This window comes from Rhea americana, unplaced genomic scaffold (assembly GCF_003343005.1).
Source record: "Rhea americana isolate MKP2758 unplaced genomic scaffold, rheAme1 scaffold_68, whole genome shotgun sequence".
NCBI classification, from domain to species: Eukaryota; Metazoa; Chordata; class Aves; order Rheiformes; family Rheidae; genus Rhea; species Rhea americana.
The window spans coordinates 1,319,405-1,341,494 of record NW_028186845.1 but is presented as its reverse complement, the minus strand read 5'-3'; the positions used below and the strand labels follow the sequence as shown (position 1 = coordinate 1,341,494).

The 22,090-nt window shown below is 34.2% G+C and overlaps 1 protein-coding gene across 1 annotated transcript; it reads right to left on the bottom strand.

The window, feature by feature from the left end:
- Window positions 1–401: 401 nt before the first annotated feature.
- STX2 (syntaxin 2) lies at window positions 402–15,272 on the bottom strand. The gene is made up of 9 exons (XM_085321028.1): window positions 15,184–15,272; window positions 13,003–13,102; window positions 10,674–10,748; window positions 9,265–9,338; window positions 8,965–9,073; window positions 7,247–7,320; window positions 7,011–7,148; window positions 5,453–5,563; window positions 402–2,557 (listed from the first exon to the last, which is right to left on the bottom strand). The coding sequence occupies exons 1-9, from the start codon at window positions 15,202–15,204 to the stop codon at window positions 2,480–2,482; spliced, it is 780 nt and encodes a 259-aa protein (XP_085177154.1). The 5' UTR covers window positions 15,205–15,272; the 3' UTR covers window positions 402–2,479.
- Window positions 15,273–22,090: the final 6,818 nt, after the last annotated feature.

Below are 22,090 nucleotides of genomic sequence, written 5' to 3'. Positions count from 1 at the left end.
AGATGGGAAAGGCTTTATGAACCACCTGTACATCAAAACCCTGAATCTATTCCAGACTTTCCAGTTACTGGAGCTGAAAAGATGCGGCAGGGCAGGGAAAAGGAAGTTACTATTTTAACTCTGCATAGTGAAAAATGCACTTCTGGAGGACATCCTGGGAATACATTAATAGCTTTATTCTAATAAATAACTGCCATGTTTTTAAAGTTTAATGTTAAAGTAAAATTCTATGGGCAGTAACTTTAAATGACTAAAACCCATTAACTTATTATCATCACTACACCTAATTTGTTAATTTCTACACTTTTTGATTAAAAGTTTCAGGAAACACACTACTAAAACTTCTATTCTAAGGCCTAAGGATATCAACAGTTGGACATGCATTTACAAAAACATGTAAGCCTTATTTAAACATTTATTGGAAATGTCAATACACATCACAATAACATCATAAATATAAAAAGTCACAAGGCACTTGCTTAGATAAATTTATTAATGCATAGGTTAGAGACTTCCTCCCTCTGATCTTAATAGAGGAGAAAAAAAAGCAAAACCAAGAGATTCATGTGAAAAAACAAATGGAGGCAGGTATAACTAGTAAAAAATTATCAAGTGGCCTATTCAGATTTCTCATCTACTTGGGCAAAGTCTCGCATTAGAAGTAGAACACACAACATGACTGTATTTTGGGGGCTATTTCAGATAACCAGCAATTAGGCAGCAAAATGGATTTTTTCCCCCATGAACTAATTTATTTCTATAAATAATATTTATTGATAAAAATCTAGAAAACTACAGAATAGAATATATTTTACTTAAGATGAATTAAGTCAAACAATCCCCCTTACTTTGTATGTAAACTTTCTCACAACCATTGGTGAGTGTTCTGGACTTAGAGGTAAAGAAATATATTCATTATAAAAGCTCATGGTTTTCAAGAGCCTTCTTTATGGCTGGCTTGCAAGAGACAAATAATAAGCTTTTTTTTTTTTTTAAGACATATTTGACATATCAATAGATCCAGTATATAATCACAGTGCATTTGGGCAACAAAAACAGGAGTATTCGTACATACAATACACATTGTAAACCTTGCTGAACTTCATGAAGGAAAAATCACATGGACTGATTTTTAGTGAGTTACTTTGATCTCAGACACTTTCAGTAAAACATATGTTTAAGTATTCTAACCATTTATAACAGTTATTGCAGTTAATATTATCTATAATTGAAACAATATCTAGAAACATTGACAAGTATAGTTTTAGACAGTTTAAAAAGGCAGCTATTATACTTTATGTATTTTTCTTATAGTGTAAATATATCTACATATCTACATGGATATCCATAAACAATGAGAAATCAAAAATCCAAGTGACATTTTTACATAGAAGATAAAATACAAAAATAACCTGTAACATTAAATGCAGTTATTTGGTTACATTTTAAGTCTTCCAAGCTATCATTACAACAGATATGTATACACTAAAACACTTCATATATGTTATATAATTCGTAAGTTGAATAACAAATCAGTGTCTTAGTTTGCATTACATTTGGGAGTTTTCTGAGGGGGTTCATTTGTCCCTATGAGCTGTATTCACACACTAACATAAGCAGCCTTCTGAAAATGAAATCTTGATTTGGCTTTATAGAGGAAAAAGTGTGATTTTTATCATATTCATATGAACAGTAAGGCTAAACTGATCCATCAGTTCCATTTGCACCAAAAGGATTATTTGCAAAATTATCTGCTAAAGTTCAAATTCTGTGTGCTTCATTATTGTATTCTTTTACTGGAAAACATCACAATTTTCCTGATTATACAGGCAAAAAAAAATTTTAAAGCAGTTAACCCTAATCATGTCAAAAAATGGAAAAAATTGAAAGAAGCTTTTTTTTAAAAAAAAAAAATAATGCAGTAGGTAGATAGTTAGCTAACTAATCAGTCCTTTTAGGATAAAATATTTTAGCAGTTGTTGCAGAAAGAATTTTTAGGTATAAAGCTTAGATATGTTGACTGAATAGTTACTATATTTAAAGACATGGCTACATCTCTTATAAAAATGTTCACAAGAGTGCTAACAAAAGCAGCACTGATATGGTACTAAAATTCCTAATTAGAATTATATTAGCAATCGCAAAAAGCCAAACAGTCCAAATTCAATATATTGTCTCTCATCTGCCTAATGAAACCATTTATAACTCTGAGATATAAAGAAATTAATTTAGTTCAAAACAATTAAGAACAAGTTTCAGTCTTACAAATGTACTTTATGATGAAAATCCATACATATCCTCTTTCATTGTGATCTTCATTTATGAACAACATTAAGAGTGATTTTCTTTTCATTTTAGCCATTAGTGAATAGGTCATTATCATGCAACAGTATAAGGCATCTTTTACAACACATGTTTGGTTTTACTGAAGATGAATTTTTTGAGTTTCTGAAGGTTCAAAACGCTTGGAATGTGCTTGTTATGATAGTGTTGTTGCTAGAATAATCGCAAGTATCAGAAGCAAGACAGTTACACATATAATTATGAATATCACTTTCTGCAAAAAGAGGAAAAAAAGTCTAGATTAATGTACCTCAATAGATATAACACACACAAAAAATAAATTTTAAATTTTAACACTAACAGCAAATTAATAATGCTGATAAATCCAAACCTCAGAAGTGTTTGGATTTTCTTTTTAAAGGTTACTTGCTGCTGTAAGTTTCTATCTGTTAGTCTTTAAGGTACGTGATAGTTACAAGTTATAGCTATATCTGTGTAACATTTCCGTATTTTGCTTTATAGAAAAATTAGTATCCACATGCAACTTGTTAGTATCATTAAGTAAATATTCATTATTGCATCAATTTCTTTATGAAGTTAAGATCTGAGATTCCTAACACTACTTACTGCCATTCTCCTTGGCTAAGTATCTGTAGCCTACTCAAACCTTTACAATTGCGCAGTTAATGGTATTAAATAAAGTGTCAGTATAAACATATAGTTTATATGTTATATATATATTATATATGTTATACTATGTTTGTATAACAAACATATAACTAACATCTCAAATACTGCAAGGAAAAAAGTGTTCTATATGCAAATTCTGAAGTCAGGTCAGGTATTTGACTATCAGCAATATAATACAGTAAATTTTGCTATCTGCCTATAAACTTAGGACAACTGTAGCTGTGACACCATAACTGAAAAATTTAGCATTAAAAAGGATGTCACTAGAGAAAACTGAAGTTCTAATTACTTGCCTGAAATGTCTCCTACAGCACTTAATATTTTTAAGATATTACGTAAGAAGTTGAGTTTCTGCTGAACTTACAAGAGTTCAATTAACTTCATAGTCTGACTAGATAAAGTGTTGTTTTCCACAAGAAACAGTAGGTTACTACAGCTAAAGGTTCCAGAGAATTCTGAAACATATCCTTATATTTAGGTTAGTGTCTTTCACAGACATCCTTATATACATACATACATATCAGACAGTTTCATCAGGTCTAGTACAAATTTAAAAAGCTTAAAAATTGGAAATTTTAGAATGCTCTGCAAGAAAAAACAGCTTCAGAGCTGTAGGTATTAGATGTCTATTTTTCTTGACAGTTCCATTTAAAACCATAAAAAGCCTCATTTGATAAAGCTCCACATGTAACTAATATTCTATCTTTCTTCAGGCTGTTTGCCAATATGAACTTTCAGTATATAAAAAAATTGAATGCATTATAACACATTAACTGATGTTGTGTCGCTTTTTCTTATTTGCTGACAAATCTTACATAACATGGTTGCATTTTGTAAGTTCACTAACTTACCACTAGATGTCACAGTTTAATATTCACATACATAGAACCTTTAAAGAACAGACGGAGAAGACCCACCAGTTCAAGTCCACCCCCAATGCTAACTGTAAACCTATTAAGGATTAGTATAACAGTAATTGTTTTTAGCAAGTTGTCAGAGCAAAATAAGAGCAAAATTAGTTGATTAGTTACTTACTGCCACACTGGCAGGAAGGCATGCATGCTGAAGTTATCCAACCATCACCGAATACCAACAGACAGACCAATAATTAGACCAATTATGGCAATCAACACCAATGACACAGTGACAATTATCCATATTTTCTGTCAAAAAAATAAGTTTTTTTAAATCAAACACATTAAGATTTGCACTAATTTTCAAATTTTAAAGTATTCTGTTTTTAGATCTTTATAAAAACCCACGGTATTCTCAAACTGAGGTAAGTTTTTCTGTATACTCTTGCATAACTATAAACATTTTCCTAAACAGTTTTTACAGGTAAACTAACATGATTAATACCTATCTAATTTCAAATGTATTCAACAGCTATCAAAACAGAAAAAGCTGTAGTTTATGAATAGATAAAAGAGATAGGATTGTTGATACTTATTAACAGGCCAGTTGTAGATAAATTTAAAAAAATTTTAAAGTTTGTAGATATCTGTCTGTATGTAGAGATACAGGTCCCTCAAATCCACCTCAGCATATTTCAAAGGATTTGAAAAGAGGAAACAATGTCAAAGGAACACTTCATTTGCTCTGCAGTCCATATACAGTTACAAAATTAAAAAAAAAATACTTAACAGTTTGTCTCCAGAACATGTTATTTAGTTGGCTTATGGAAAGAGGTATTCAAACAAAAACAGTTTATGCAAATGCATAAATGTTGTTTTAAATAATTTCCCAAAAGTTAGATGAGATACACACCCTTTCCAGAGAAAGGATCATCCCAAATTAATACTCTTACAGGTATTACAGGTAAAAAGCAATTCTCTAAAAAGAATAGGTTACAGATAGAATTCTAAGTAGTAACTGCTTCAGCAAAACTAATGATTATACTTCCCCTGCTAACATGGGTAATTTGATAGCTACACATCTAGGTAAGCTTGCCAGTTTTGAAGATGCAAAAACATTTACATTTATTTAGAACCTGAACAACTGCAGGTATCACAATAGTTCATAAAAAGGACCTGTAGAGTTATCAGTTAGCACAATGCATTAATCCTCATTTTAGGATCTTCTGCTCTGTAACCACAACTTAAGTGGAAAAATGTTCAGTTTTTGCTGTGTGAATTACTATCTATTCTCATTATGCAAAAGACTTCTGTTCTCTAAGTACTACCAAGTTTCAATACTAAAACTACCACACTTATTCAACACATTAGTAAATCTTTCTGCAGCATATACTAATTTATAACAGAATACTATAAATGTGTCCAAGAATTTAATCAAAAAACAGAAGAAATCAGAAGATTTTCTGATATTTTCTAATCTAATTTTAAATACTACAACTACAAAAAAGTAAAAGTTTTTTTGATTTTATCTTGTAGGACTGAGTACAAAATCAGCTAAAAAGAAAGGTCACTTCATATTGTGCAAAGTTAATATGATCATTAGCAGTTACAAAAAGATAGCATACCCTTCGTGCTTTGCTCTGATATTTAACTGCCTTTTTTGTCTCTTCTTTAGCATGCTCCACATAATCTGATGCATTCATCACATTCTTTTCTATGTTGTTGATCATTTCACCCTTAAAATGAAATTATTAAAGAAAAAAGTTTTATTATAGGAATCCGTGAAGCTTTAATTCATCTAAAATGGCTATAGAACTTTAAGAATTATTTTAAATATGTCAATGTTTTAAGTATTGCGGCTGACATTTTCTGCATAGACACATAATGGAAAAAGGGAATGCGAAGCAAGGTCTTGAAATTCTAAACCAACAAGAAACAATCACAGGCAGGGCAAGCATTTCCCCCTTTTGCAGGAAAAAAAAATACTGAACATCTAAAACAATCATTTAAAAGCAAGGTATGTTTTAACAGCTAACCTATTATTAGACATATTAGGAAGGTCAGAAAGCTCTCATATGCCTTGAAGCAGGCAATGATGTTGACCGTTTTGACAGAAGATAAAAAGTATCTGAAAACATACACTGAGTAGTATCTTCAGGAAGTAATGTTCCTTGCAACTGGGGGTTCAGAATGCCAGTATGTAGCAAATTCAAATTAATTATGATGAATGAACTTTGGTAATGAAACGGAGGATCAGTGAAAAATCATGGTAGATTTATTACCTGTGTTTCTGTCCATCAGAAGAAATAATCAGCAGCAGTAAACAGCAAAGCGTTAAAGAATGATGCACAAATAACTTTTGTTCATTTCTAGGTTCATGTGAAATATTTGGTGCATTAAAACACTGCTACCTATTTTCTTTGGCTATAAATTTAATATCAAAGTAACAAAAGACTTCTAGAACCAATTAAATTGATTGTCCTTTTCAGGACAATTCAACCTACATTGAACAGTTTCTCTCCTCAAAATTAATCTTCACTGCAGAAGTTAAATAATTTTAAGACTAGAAGTATTTTAGAAAATTGGTATCTAAAGACTATGAATAGCATGAATTCACGTACATCATCTCAAGATAAATCTTACAAATGTAAAGGACTACCTGGATGACTTGTCAATCACGTTAGTTATAAGAGAAATTTTATCTTTATATTACATGTGGATTGCATGCATCCTTCCTAATGCACATTTAATTCTACCACAGTAGTCCATTACTATGTGCGAGAGAATCCTAAGCAAGTTTCCAAGATATTAGCTGACATGCAAGGAAAGAGTTCTTTCTTACACATTCACAAAATATTCAAGTGTTTTGCAATATAAGTATATTGAAGTAAATACTCAGTAGACTTTCTTTTCAACTGGGCATACGTTAGCTATCTGTAGCACAAAGTATCAATAGAGACATTTGGCTAGGTTATGATTTGTCTAAAACAAACCAAAAAACCTTTAGAGACTGATTTTCATAGGATCTACAACACTGTTATTGGAATATAACAAAAAAATTACACCTACAAAACTACTGCAAAGAACAAGTTTGTATTATCTGAATATGATTGTTTCTGCGTATTTTAAAGAGGAAGATCAAAAAAAACCTATCTGCACTTACATAAAGCGCATTTCACTTACCTGAGTCTCAACAAACATAGCCATGTCCATAAACATTTCATGTAGTTCCCGTATGCTAGACTCCAGTTTCATAATATCCTTGTGTCGTGACTCGATTTCATTCAGAGCTTGTCTAGTAATTTGAGAGTCTGATATAATCTTGGAGAACAAAAAAAGGATATGGACGTAAATAGCTATGTGTTGACATATATCCAAATAGCAGAAGAGACAAACATTACTGGACCAGAAATACGTACATCTGAAGTGAAAATTGAAGGATTACCACTCTCTAACATTTCTTCCAGTTCCTCATCAGTGGTGGTCTTTCCAGCTAAGATAAAAATAACAGTACATCATGTAACATCAAGTTATTTACTATTCAACATACAATTTTACCATAGCAGAAAGGGCATCAACTTGAGGAAAATTCTTATTTCAAGTATTTTTCAGGATGAAGAAAGGTAGCCTTTAGCACTTGCAAGATACCGTTTTGTATACAGGCGATCAAGTGAGAGTCAGAAAACCAGATTCAATGCTAGATTCAATATTGGGATTAAGAATTCTGAGGAGTAGGGTTTTTTGTAGAGGTAGACAAGTTTGATCAAATACATTTACAATGTACATATGAACCCTGTTCAGCGGAATATTTTTCTTCAGAAAGAATAGCTTGATATACAGGATTTACATATTCAATGTTCACCTGTTCAGTCATGTCACATTGGTATCTAATTTACTTCCCCACCTCCGCCGTGTGAATGAAATCTTCAGAGAAATAGAATTTTAACAACTAACATTCCACATAGAGAACATGATTACCCGTAGAGCACTTCACTTATACTTTTCACACTACACCCCACAATTTACTTCTGCATGTTTATGCAAACTGAATCCTGTCTATTACAGTGAGAAGACAAATGCAAATGTTAAGTTACATGGCATATGCAAGAGATTTCTATTTTACAGTTTTAAAGATTACACATCATATACAGACATGCAATTTATTTCACAGGGGAAGGGCAGGGATTTGTGGCAACTTACATAGTTGTACCCTGTCAAGTGAAAATTACAGTTTTAGTATTTTCCTAATGCTAATACCCAAGAATGCTGCAAAACCTGCCTTAAAATTTTTAGTGCTAAGGAAAAGCTAAAGTCTCAAACTGAGTCACAACAGCATTAATTTGAAAGAACTTTTAGTTTGGGAGGTTTTTTTCCTCCTCCAAATATGAGTGGAGAGAAGTGTAACTTGCCAAATAAACTTCACTGAAACAGTGAGTTAAATACTGCACATGCAAGAAGCAAAGCCTTCTCACAATTTGCTTTCTTGTGTTTTTCATTTAAGCAGTATATGTATTTATCTTTACAAGAGATAGTCAAAGGTTAACTTCAGGTACAAGAGGTTATGGGTTTTTTTCAGACACCTGGGCTCAGAGAAGTGGATGCTGAAGTTCAGAGAAGAGTTAGATGTTTTTCTGATGATGAATGGTGGAATAAGTTCATGTGAATTGGTGAACAAATGATCTGAGTATCTAAAGGCAGCACTGGTGACATGTCAGCTAAATTTAACAGATGTTCTTATTGACACAAATAGTGTAACAAAAATGCTGTTTAGCATGTTAATTTTGGAATGGTTTTAATAGCACTTGTTACAGAATATCCAGTATCTTTAAAATGCAGCTTTTGCATGTGAGCTTAATGTTTCTTTTCCGTTATCTTTTGTTTCATACATATATAATCTTGCAACTTTAAAAGAAAATAATTAATGAGTTTTCTGTATTTTCTTTACAACTGTTCTGAAGAGTAACATCAGAGTTTATGCCACCTGATAGAATTGTTTCTTCTTCTCCCTCCTCCCATTCACATGCTTCAAGATGACATCCAGGACGTATGATGGTTTATACCATTTTTAAGCAATAAAAAACAAAGAGGTTCTAACAACATAATTCAGCTTTTTATAAGAAGTATTCAGGTCACTTACTTATTTCTAATTGTCTCTGAATCCGACCTTTGCTGCGCTCTCGAAAAACAATTTGGGTCTCGTTGTATTCTGTCATGACCTCCACAAACTTGCGAGCTAATACCGAGTGCTGGTTTTTGAAGATTAAAAAAATATGCAACAAATTTTTTTTAAATATAACAAATGCTACTGCACAGTAAAAGTGGTATTAATTTTCCAAGAAAACAGAATATGAAGTTCTGAAACTATTTAGAAAAGTGAAACTCATTATCTGACTTAGTAAAAGAATCAATTTTTTTAGAAATGATTATGTGATCATACCTGTGTTTTTCGTATTCTGAGGTCCACTGATGTTCGATTAGCATTCTCACCCTGATCAAAACTTTGTTCAATAGCTAAGAACAACACAAGAACGTAAGTCATGCTCAATTACTTAATAGTGTAGATCAGTTATTTTGTAAACACAACTAGTTATCACTTTTTGGAGATACCATCCCCATGCAAGCAAGGTTTAATTTCTCTTGTTTTTGTTGTTTTTAATGCAAGAATTACAACAATTGGTACAGATCTTAAAGCAGAGTAACTGCTTAAATACTCCTGAGAGACAGACAGTTACTTGTTAACCTCAACACATTTCAAAGAGTCTAACAAAATAGATTGCTCCTACAGTTTAAATGATAAACACATATCCTAGTGCTTAAGGAAGTCTAACAGAACAAAAGTATATACTAACTGTAAACAGTCAAAACATTTTAAAACCAATGTTGAACAATTAAGTACATGCCCACAGAATAAAGCCACAGCAAAATTAGCTCATCTGAATTTAAAAGCAATTCCCTATGTAGACATTTATGCCATGTAGACTGTCTTTTTGCAGTTAAATTTCTTCCAAAACATAGTATGACAAAAAAAAAAAAAAAGGCATTTCAGTTGCAGAATATATTTCCATACAGAAGAATTACTTTATGTTGTAATTCTTTGTGTTACTCCACAAACCTGTATTTTTTCAGCTGAGAAGCATGACCAAGGAGGACACTATGTGAGTGAGAGGAGCTGTACATTAGCAGTTTGTTTGTTTCTTTTGGAAAAGTAAATTATAGGAGAAGGGGGTTCAGATATAATGCTTAGATCATGGGGGAAAATCCTTTGGTACATGGAAGAGACACTATAGGAAAAATAGGGGGAACCCAGCAAGCTCATGATCTCTAATGGTTGGTATGTTCAGAAAAAACAAAGGAAAAAAGGGGTCCTAATTTGTCTAAGAGGGTAGACTCTATAGCAGGATTGTAAAGAAAAATAAGGTATGGATTTGGGGTCCTAGTTTGAATATGAAATAGAGGAAGATAGAAGCATGCCAAGCCTGCTACATCAGCAGTTCTGATCATTACTTATAGCACTTGTGTCCTCCAATACCACTAGTGCATTATCAAGCTCAGTCTGGAACTCTTACAACAAATAGACACAAAAAACAAGTCTGCATAAACACCAAAACAAAGAGTTGAAAATTTTGTATTCAAGGCTCAGCATGAAAAGTGATTAAAATAATAAGCTATATACAATATTTACTTAAAATCTGGGGTCTACCAGGAGGTATACAATAAAATATACACATTCATAATGGAGCTGTTAACCTTTAGCATTTCAGCTACAATGCAAGGAGTATGTAACATTCCGAATATCCTAAATGCAGGCTACGTTTGATGGCAATTTTACTTCTCCTCTCAACTTACTCTTTAACTTGGCTCGGATTTTATTAGCAATCTTCTTTATTTCTTCATTTAATTCTTCAAGTTCTTCCTTTGTTCCTTTAAAAAAATAATTTTTTCAGAACCATTAGTTACTGATAACAAATCATGACATCTCCCTTTGGAAGGACACTTACTACCTATGACCAGGGGAAATGGAGTAATTAGTAAGTGACATGTGCAATGTCATTAAAAAAGGTATAATTTTGAGAAAAGCAACCCACAAATGCAAACATTCACTCCCAGGGATCACATTCAATTGGAAAACAAACAAACAAACACTGAGAGATAAAGAAAACTGCAACATACCACCCAGCTGTAACTGCAAGATGGCGGTAAGAACTTTTAAAACTAGCATTACCACCATATTATGGACTCATCTGCTGAGTTTGGACTACTCATTTCATTCTCCTGTGCCATTCTGTGAACTACTTTTTAAAAAGTGAGGCTAGCATTTGGGTTTGTTAGCCATTTTGTTCTACTCTGGAAAAAAAACAGGAGACCACAAATTACTCTTATTGATTCAGAGTTTATCACTGTGGTACCTCACTGTTTATTCCTCGTATCGGTTCTTTAATCTTAACTTGCTGGTGACATCGATCCTGCTTTACTAGTTTACAGCTGCCCCTACTCCTTCCTCTCAATCTGTGGTGGACAGAGAAAGACCAATTTAGCAGCACCTGTTCTGTGCTGGGGCAACTACTAGCACTTAGAAGAAAGGCGCTGCTGCCCAAAGAAGTGACTTAAAAGGAACACCAGGAAATCCAGACTGGCCAATATGATGGTAGAGGCTGCATCACTTCAATTTTTCATTGAAGCAACAATATTTTGTCTAAAAATATGTTTTAGTATTAAAAAGACTTTTTAACATTAGCAATAAAGAACTTGCATTGCCGACGTAATGATTAAATGTAAATCCCCCCAAAACTTGAACATTGAACTAAATGTAATCTAACTAAGCTAGGAATAGTCTGCAACTCAACCATGCAATCACATAATCACATTCAGTGAAATAATTCAGAGGAAAAAAGTATGATATGCTATTTTAAAGGAGAAATTTATAATAGCATTTTATCAGATTTCTATTTGTCATGGGACACCATTAAACTGAGAAATGTTATTACCAAATCACAAACTAAACCAGGTGGTAACATATTTCAAGCTTTTTTTTAAAAAAAAATTAACATAACAGTTCCAGGGTAATATTTTTACTAGTCAAAATGAAAGTTCAATGAAAGTTCAATGAAGTTTATCAAGTGCAAACATGGATTCATCTCAAAATGCATTTGTTCTGTTCTGTTGTTTATTATACTCATGCATCTTGTCCTCATTACAAAACTGTACCATGCACTGCCTATATTATTTAAAGAATACTATGCAGACTACCCATGAAGAGTTTAGCTAGATTTGTGTTCTTAGATTTCTATGTTCTGACAACACTGGTCACCAGAGCATAAATTAATTACAAGCAATGTCATGTTCCTACACTATTCAGATGCATTGTTGAGCATAACTTTTAGCACAAACAAGTTGATGATTTAGCTCAGACCACAGATTTTCAGCATTCACATGAACCAGCTGACTGCTGCAGACTGTGTAACCCTCACTCTGCTGGCTGAAGTACAATGGCAGCAACTCGCATGTCTTGGTCATCACTACGGATTTGAAAGATTATGTTCCCTTGCAACATAAGAGATTTTGAACACCTGAATTTTACAAGTAGATTTAAAAATGCATGCAATGCTACTATGTTAACCAGTTTCTCCTTAAATACTGGCACTAAGTGTGTTGGCAGTTTTTAAAATAACGAGCAGGCTGTCCCTTGCTGATAATTACAGGCTGAAACAGTATTACTTCTTGTATTAAGATCTGGCAGCTGGCTGAGACTATATACAGCTTTGAACAGGATTCTGCCTCTGCTGTAAAAGAAAGAAGGTGACAGCTGCACCATGTGAACTTCAGCTGACAACATCCACATTTTCAAAAAGAAGAAAAAGAAATGCTATTAGTCTCCAAGTCTCTGAAAACACTGACAATCTCAATATACCACACTAAGCTGAGTTTTAGACTAGCATTGGTGTGGATGATGCAACAAATGTTGTGAAAATATGTTTATTCGAACAAGAATTTTAAAAAGAATAATAGATGTCTAAATTGTGTTTTCATCTGAAATACTTTAAAAAATATATTGCATTAAATTGTGTTTTTTCAACATCTGCTCTAGTCTCTAAATTCTATTCTAATGCATAGCTAAAACAAAATTAATTTCCAAATATATACTGACACATGAAATAAAAAAAAAAGTGATGCTTACTTCCTTCAGGATTTGGTGCTGACAGGATAATGCTGTGCTGCTTCTTCACTTCTTCCACATTTTGTGCTATTTTTGCTATATTATTTCTAAGTTCTTCAACCTAAAGGAAGAGAAAAATATGGCAACAAGAGCATTAGAATAATTCCATTTCAATTAAAACCTTCAAACATTTTACTGCAGCATTAGTAATTGACAAATCTCAGCATGTGCATAGCAGTCCTGTGTTGACATTTAAACAGTTCCTTACACAAGTTCACTTTTATTAAACAAATGTGTACTTATATGCTATACTGGGATGAAAAGAAATACACCTAAGGCAATTCAGAAAAGAAACAGTAGAAATCACTCCATAGTCCTGAGTTAATTGTTAAAATAGAATCTTTTCTAAACTTTTAGATGAGAAACATCATATATACCAAACTGTGAAATATGGGATAACAGGTTCCTACTACATACTTTTCCAGCAAAATTATATACTTAATCACATGAAAAAAGTCTGAAAATGACTTCAAAAGGTATTTCAGTATATTCCCACATTTTGTAAGGGGGTATTTCACAGGCCCATAAGCAAAGTCTCCACAACCTCCTTATGCAAGCTATTATATTGTTTCACTATTCTAACTTTCAGAAAGGTTTGTTACTGACTAGCCTGGCATTTCTTGCTGAAATGAGTTTTACTACCTCTCCAGTTCACCAGAGAGGTGAAAAACAGATTATCTCCTCCTTCAGCATTCACATACTTGATAATGGCTGAAGGAAGTTATTCTTCTTTGAAACCACCCTAGTTCTTTCAGTCTTTCCTCACTGGTTATATATTCTGGACCTCCTGGCATTCTCACAGAAGTCCTTAGGCTCTTTCCAACTGGTCCACATCTTCCTTGAACTGTGATGATTACAAACAATGTGCCAGCTGAGGTATTACTCCTACTGAACAAATCAAGACTACACATGTTCTGCAGGTCATCCTCCTGCTCACAACAAAACTGTTCCCTGCCCTTTTTTCATAGAAGCATCAAAAAACATTTAGCTAAGTTTGTATGTCTGAAGGATAAACCTTAAAGGCGGTAGAAGATGTGGCAGATGAATAAATCAGATAGCTCCCTATTAAAACTGACAGATATTATGGTAAATTTAGAATTCCAAGTCTGAGTGCACAGCAATATGTAAAATGTCAACTGAATTCATTCTTTGCGGCAAATCAGTACAAGGCATAAGTTTCTAAACAGAACTCAGAACCATTTTCAGTACAGGTTTCAGTGAAAAAGATGCATGTTCTTCTTGTAGAGAGACCATAAATATCTTTTTCTGTTTTTAGAGAATTTGGAATGTTACTCTATCACATTTAGTTATGCAACCCTAAATAACATCTCCCTGACTAGTCAACCAACCTACTCAAGATTCTTTCCCTTTTAAATATTCTTGCAATCTTAACAGCCGATGCATACAAAAACATGTTCAGAGATAAGCTTGTAAGTTCCATGGAAGCTTTTCTAAATGCAGTCACTTCCTAACATCATAAACTATCAGCTGCCGATGACATGCCAGAAGTACAAATTCTCTTATGTTTAAAAGCTATGAAACAGAAAGTTTCTATTTCAATAGCCTCTATTAGTAGGATACTGGAAGTAAACTCGACAATTCTTTTTTATTAGTCCTCTGATAGCAAGAGCAGATTAAACAAGCAGACACTATTGTCCAGGGTAAAAACTGATACATATTTCCAGGTATTTCCAGGGCAAAACTATATTGCTATATTTGTCAGTTATCCAATCTTTAATTATTTTTTAAAATAATCTGATCGCTAACTCTACCACCAATGTCAGCTAAGCATCAAAGAATGATTAAAAAAAACAGGATTATTTTTAATAGCAAATCGATTCCGATTGGCCAACAACTTAAATGTCGTTATTATTCTTATTAGAAAAGATTAAAATTCTTTAATCAAATTCCTCATAAACAAAGCACAAAATTTGTTGCAGGCATAAAATTTATGACTGCAATGAAGACAGAAAATACCCTGAAATAAACAAATGAGTTAAAACTTACCATCACTTGTTTTAGCATATTACATAGTATATTATTTGGGGAGATGGAAAAATATATTTAAATAAAAATATTAAGAGACAAAGAGAAAAAAACGCTGAAAATCTTTAAAGCATGGTGAAGTCTGTACAACTTTACCTGCTGGAAGAAGTCATCCATGAAATGGTCTTTTTCAACAATAACTGTCTCTCCATCTTCACTCTTGCACTATAAAAAAGGCAAAAAAATTAATGAAATAAAACTCAGGTTTCTGTTCTGAGACCCCTGACACTTATTCCACAAGGCTACTGCTTATATATTTTTGTCAATAGTCTGCAAGGTCAAAAAGGAAGTTTTCTGAGGACTAATCTAAGGACAAATAAGCAGAGAGGTCAAAGGAAGTCACCTGACTACCATGAAGTTGTGACTGCTAGGGCATGTACTCCTCTGTAAACAGCTTCAGGACAGAAGTCTATTGGGGATTTTAAAGTTTATTAGTTGCCATAAAAACTACTAAAATACAAATTAGCACAAAAATATACAAATGCTCTTCTCAGAGCATAAAGATACATCCTGTTAATCCCATGTGAAATGAAAATATTGTTTCGCCAATACCTACAGACAAATCAAACCACCTCAAAGAAATACCAAAAGGGATGTCGAAGACTTCCTGATTCATGATGTAACGAGCCAAACATCTAAAGAAAACCAGTAGAACAAAAGCTATCAACATCTGCTTACTACTTTTTGCTCTTGGGTACTTTCAGTGGTCACATCCCATACTGATTTAGATATAATTATGCTATACTAAACTGTACATGCATTACATAATCTAGAGATCCTCAGAACAGTAGCCAGTGAGACAGAAGCTCCAATGACACACACTTTCTGGGAGGGTTACTCTGGAGATCTGTAAATCCCCTGAGTCATACTTCCCTAACCCATGAGCAAGCCTAATAGAACAAGTGACTCTTGACAAGGATTCAAATTTGGTTGAAGGAAGAGACCTAACACACACCACAGGAAAGCACAGAGTTCTGGCTTTCATGTTTTCTAGCTCACTCTGTGGAGCACAGACTGTTTGAACCACATTTAATCAAAATTAGAACAAAATATTAATTACTATATCCAACCATACAGTCTACATGTATGAAAGAAACTACCAGTTAGGTAATATTGGAACAAATCATGCCCAAACCTCCTTTTTCTCTCACAAGCCCCTCTGCTTTTTATCTTCCAACATCCACTTTCTGCTCTTCAAACCCTGATCCTATTATCCAATAATCCATTTGCTTCTGATTTTATTAAATTAAATGAGGTATGGATTATTTGCATGACAATTCTATAGTTTAATCCAATGTCAAAACATTCCTGTTATCTAATAAAGAAGGTTATTTTGAATTATAATCTAAGCATCAAAATACTAGGGAGTTCACCACATTTTTAAGGAAAGTTCTTTCCCTGAAAATTCAAGAAGCCTGTAAGTCCCTATATGACTAGATACCCCAACTAGTTGTTGTTATCCTAGTCAGTAACAATACTATTGCAAGAAATAATATATTTTTTTTTATATTCAAGGGAACCATAACACCCCAAATGAAATAAAAACATCAAGATATTATTGCTGTCCTGCACCATTCTCCAGTGATCCACAATGCCATGTCTCTCCAAAGATTTTAGGCACTGACTCCTTTGGAGGAGATGATTGTTGAAACACAATCATTAAAGAATTTGTCCTTAGAAAATTAGTTCATTAACAACACTGATTAATGAAAATAAGTGAGGTAGACAGTACCCAAAAGTACTAAATCACACAATTTCTATCTGTACCAGAGATTACAGTGCTAGGACTACCAGTTATAACTTAGTATTTAAGAATGAGTTACACTTCAAAGAGGCTTAATTTCTTTAGCTACAAAAAAGAACACCCCCTGCTTGTATTTACTGAGTAAAGAATCAATTTTCCAATTATTTATAACAAAGTTTTGTACTACACTAGTTAATTGAAATAAAAACAATTAAAATAGTATCAACTATGAGATTCAGTATCTATCAGTATTTAGCCTGTAAGTTCTCTAGTCCTTTTTCAAAGGAAATGTTAAGATTCCTTTGGACAGAAGAGCTTAATAAAACATTAAACAAATTTCACTGAATCTTAACCAGATGAAAGATACGATGTCTTATAAGTTACTTGTAGCGGTAAGGTCACAATTAAGCAGTGGTGATTATGCAAGCTGCAGTCAGTTCCACGTACATTTCACTTCCACATTTCACTTCAATGATGCAGATCACGACCCATTGGCCGCTTACAATTTGTTGGAAAGATCTGTGGACAGTCTACTATGAACATCAGATACCTGATGACTTGTCATCCTCTATTTTTCACATTCTTTAAATGATCATTTCCCTAAAATGGAGCTTATTTGCTAATTTTCAACTTAAGGAAAGTGATGCACTTTCTTTGGAAGAGCACAATATCCAACCAAAAACTCACTTATTTTCATCAAGTTTAGCAGAAACATAGCAATTCTTTTTCCTACATCTTACCTTCCCAATATGAGCAGTACCACAAAAACTTAATTAAAAGCTTAATTAGATTGTATTGGCATCCATACGAAGTCTGCTTCACAGCTCTTACCTAATCTTGGGACTGAAAACCTGGGCCATACAACTCCATAATATTTATAGACTTATAAAATATATCAAGTTTCCTCAGAAGCTGGTTTATATGACAGAATACACATATTTGGAGAGCATTACTGTCAGCTGCCTACAGAGGCTCTCCTGGTGGTTTATTAAACTTTCAATATTCCTCATACATTACAGAATTGCAAAAATACTCTAGCTTGAGAAGCCTTACCACATTAATCATTGCAATTGGAAAGAGAAGAGAGCTTTTGGACTAAGAACCTGACTTACTTGCCCATGGAACTCCCTTCAAGTTTGATTATTCTCAGTCCTGTTCATCAGCTGTATTCATGAGGAAACATCTGACAGGCTGCAAGGATAATAGCTGATCACCATTATCCCAGGGAATCAGACTTACACTGCTGCCAGTGCAACATGCTGTAATGACATACCGCAGTGAGAACAACAGAGCTGCTGAAGCACAGCACCACAGTGTCCCATCCTATTCCCACCTCGAGGATGCAGCAGTATATGCAACTGCTGCATATACGTAATAGAAATCTTAACATTTCCTTTGAAAAAGGACTAGAGAACTTACAGGCTAAATAAACTATGCTGCATAAAGTTATTTGGCATACAAAAGAACCAAGCACTGGGACAGCAAATGCCAGATTTACAGCTACATCTGCAAACCGTAGCTTAGTGCCCTTAAACACACATACTCCCACATTATTCAGTGAACTAGATGGGCATAAAAGGAAGCAATGCTGACAACACTGAAAATAACCTTTATGGTTGCCTGTTTCCATTAACTGATTGTTTTTATTATTCAAGTATTCTTTTACCCTCCTAAAATTACTTACATATTTTAATGGAATGTATATTTTTTCATACAAAAAGTATATTCTAACTGACTACAATTTTTACATGACATCTTCTACATTAAAGTTTTCCCAGCCCCTTCTATTTAAATACTTTTTGTTAGATAATTTCTGACTCTAGAGGTATTGATCTATATGTCACTGAATCTGTCTTAGGTGCGCTCCTGACCATGAGCACGTAGCTTTCCATTTTTTTCCTTACAGCAACAGTCTTTCAAGAAATTTTCTTTATCACAGAGCCTTTTCCCTTACTGAGGGCCAACCAGATCTGTCAGGCAGCTTTGGCAGGTCAATCATGCATGTTAGTAGCAGTAATGCACAACACAGAAAAAGATCATGTGGGGACCAACTACAGGAAACTACGCTGTTACAGCATGGAAAACTCACAGCTGATTGTTAGAAGATTCTGTGCTTAAATAAAGACTAATGTAAAAAATGAACTCAAAAGAAGCAATTCCACAATTTTCTTCTTCCCTCTGAAAAAGCTCCTTTTGCTGTTTTTCCTTACTACACAATTCTACCAATTTTAAGTGCTGTGACTTTATGGTTCTTTACCCTGTTCCTAATTGAACTTTTAGGGCATTAAACAAATGCACAGGTGTTAGGTCACAAAAGTCAGTACAGTTCTGTTCAAGTTACCGTAAACATCAAATTTGCTTAAGCAGGGAAGGTTTATATTGCACATCATCTTTAAATGGTATAACAAAAAAAATAATTTCGAACTCTTATTAACAGACCTTTAAAAGGACATCTGTTTTCAATACCTGACACTGGCTAGATGTGCTGAACTTGCTGTCAGAACACAGATCCTAAAACTCTTTAAAATATTAATGGTCATTTTAAGGTGGTCTCGTAACCCCAAACTGCAAATCATCAGAGACTAGGAGAATAGGTCAGGGAAAATCGTTGCTATATGCTTGCTCTGTTGTTTTTTTCTTTGCTATGTATCCACTATTGAACACTACTGAAAACAGCATACTGGATTAAGGAAAAACCTTTTACTCTTGTTTTAATCTTACACTTGTTTTGGCCATAAACAACCAAAATCCACCTGGGACTTAATAGAATTTATTGGCAAATTCTAGTAAAGAGAGCCAACAGGACAAACAGCTAAAAAATTCATATAAGCCTGTGTAGAATAATTTAGAAACAAGACATGAAAATAATCCCGCAGGAGTGAACAAATATACACCTAAGGCTGTTATCTTGTGAAAACTTATGTATATTGCAAGACTCTTAACTCATTGAGAAATAATAGGAAGCATAACTATCTACACAGCCACACCAGTTTCTCTTTCCAGGAAATATTTCAGCACTATTTAACTGTCTGATACAGTATATGAATGCAAGTATCCACAAATAAATGTAATTTCATTTGTCAATAGAGCATGAACATTAATAAATAACATTTCTCACTATTCTTTATAAAGACAATCTAAGGGGAAAAAAACAAAAAACTTTCCACTGTAAGTGACAGTATTTTTCTTGCTGTCAGTTACAACTCAGGAACACAGAAATTGTGAAGTTAAATGTATGTTTCTTCTTAAGGGAGAACTGCATTTATTTAAAGTGGGTCAGTGTGGACTGGTTGAAGTGCTACGATCTCTTAGTGTAGCAGATCAAGTCTTTTAAGGAAATAAGATGGAGGTAACTTTCATATAAGGTATAATCAATTTAATACAAAATAGCACTCTAGAGTTAAGGCAAAATCTTAGTAATTCCTGAGGGTCCTGGAGGCCCAGGCCTGTTTAAAAACTGCAACATACAAGCACTACCCTTTACTTAATAATTTAGCAAAATAAAGTACCATGCAACTATACTAATTAGACCAAAATGGTTTGGCAAATAAGCAAATAAATGTTTATGCAGTTTGAATTATTTCTAGAGATTATTTATTCCTTTTCAAAGCAACCTTATCTAAGTATGATCAATTAAGGAATCACTATTCAAAAGTTTTGATAGTAGTAAAGGAAAATCTTTCACTTCAAAATTTCACCTTTTTTATATTTCAGATAAAAAGGCAAGATTGTAGTTGCTACTTCAATGAATTCCCTGCAGATATCAAGGTTTACGAAGGCCATCTCCTCTGGTATGTAACTTCTCTAAATTTGTTGCCAATAGCACACTTTCAAGTGATAAAACATAGGTTGGGTCTTTGATAGTTTCTGCCTTCACAAGATACTGTCTTCATTTTGTTCCAGTTAGAAGAGAACCGTAATTTTAAGTCCCTTTGCTATGTTAATTTTACAGGTAGTAAAACTCAATTATACTCTTGAACTTACGAAGCACTGGACAAAGACTGGTCACCATGCTTACAATTAAGCAGGTATTTTGCAGCAGTAATGCTTTCAGATGAAAAATCCCAAATTGGCCTAGAAACCCCTACGTACAGAGTAAGTTTAAAAGCTTCTAACAATATCTAAGTGAATTATTCTTATTTCTCCATAAAAGATAGACCACTGCGGCTTTTTCACGGTCATAGAAGGCTACAGGTTTAAGATTAAAAAGCAAATTCAATTCATTTGGTGTTTTCTTTTCCTGGAAAGAGTGCAAATCTTCCCACAACCTGGACATGTTTAAGAACAAGAAATAGGAGAAGTATACCTGAAAGAAAACATTTTTCTTTGGCATAACTCTTATGTATCTTTCCTAGTAAAGACACAGTAACCTAATCGTGCAAAAACTTTACAAATGCCAATCCACCCTTTCAGATAGGAAGACAAAGAGACTAGTAATCCTACTGCATAAACAGAGAGCTTCTAAAATGTATTTTCTGAATCATATGAATTAAATTTTAAGGCAAATAAGCCACAAATCCTCACGTACAAGATTTGTACAGCCTCATGCACAGGCTAACTCCTACATACCTGTGGAGTCCTAAAACTATTACAGAGACCCCTGTGTGCTCTCCAATTTCGTTTTGCCTTAGAACAAAGTCAAATGGTCTTTTATTTTGAGCAACCCACGTCCTGTTGAAAACAGACGACACAGTACCTCGCTCCCACTCTCCCTTCTTCTTCTTCTTTTTTTTTAAGGACACTGCTTTAAAAGCACGAGTAAGGGGAAGGGGAAGGAAAAGAATGAATAAACATTTCCAAGTACCATTTTGTAAACAGACGCAAAACAGGATCTGCAGATGGCTTTATTTGCCGATGAACGTATTACTGGTTCAACAGTGCCAAGGCGCATAAGCTGCCCCACGACACCGCGGACAGCTCGAGAACAAAATTACTTCGCCCAGTTTACGCGTCATTCAGAGTATCAGCATTCAGAGCGCGCTGGAGGCCAGCGGGAGGAGGAGGGAGAAATTAATCTGTAACAGAGCCGGAGGAGCCTGAAGGGCGCCGCGAGGRCCCCGCGGCCCGGCGGCGTCGCCCCATCCGCGGGGAGGAAGCGCTCCCCCTCCGCGCCGAGGGGGCTGGAAAGGGCGCGCGGCGGCGGGGCCCTCCCCGCCCCCAGGGGCACGGCCCGGCCCAGGCGTTGCCTCGCCGCAGCCGCCAACGGAACGGCAGCGCTCCCGCCGCCGACCGTTACCTCAGGGTAACGGCCTCAGGCAG

Coding starts and splice junctions, on each gene's coding strand:
- STX2 (XM_085321028.1), bottom strand. CDS start 15,204: ATGGATGACTTCTTCCAGCAG. Junction 13,103..15,183: donor TGGATGACTTCTTCCAGCAG/GTAAAGTTGTAC, acceptor CTCTTCCTTTAG/GTTGAAGAACTTAGAAATAA. Junction 2,558..5,452: donor ATCAGAGCAAAGCACGAAGG/GTATGCTATCTT, acceptor CTCTTTTTGCAG/AAAGTGATATTCATAATTAT.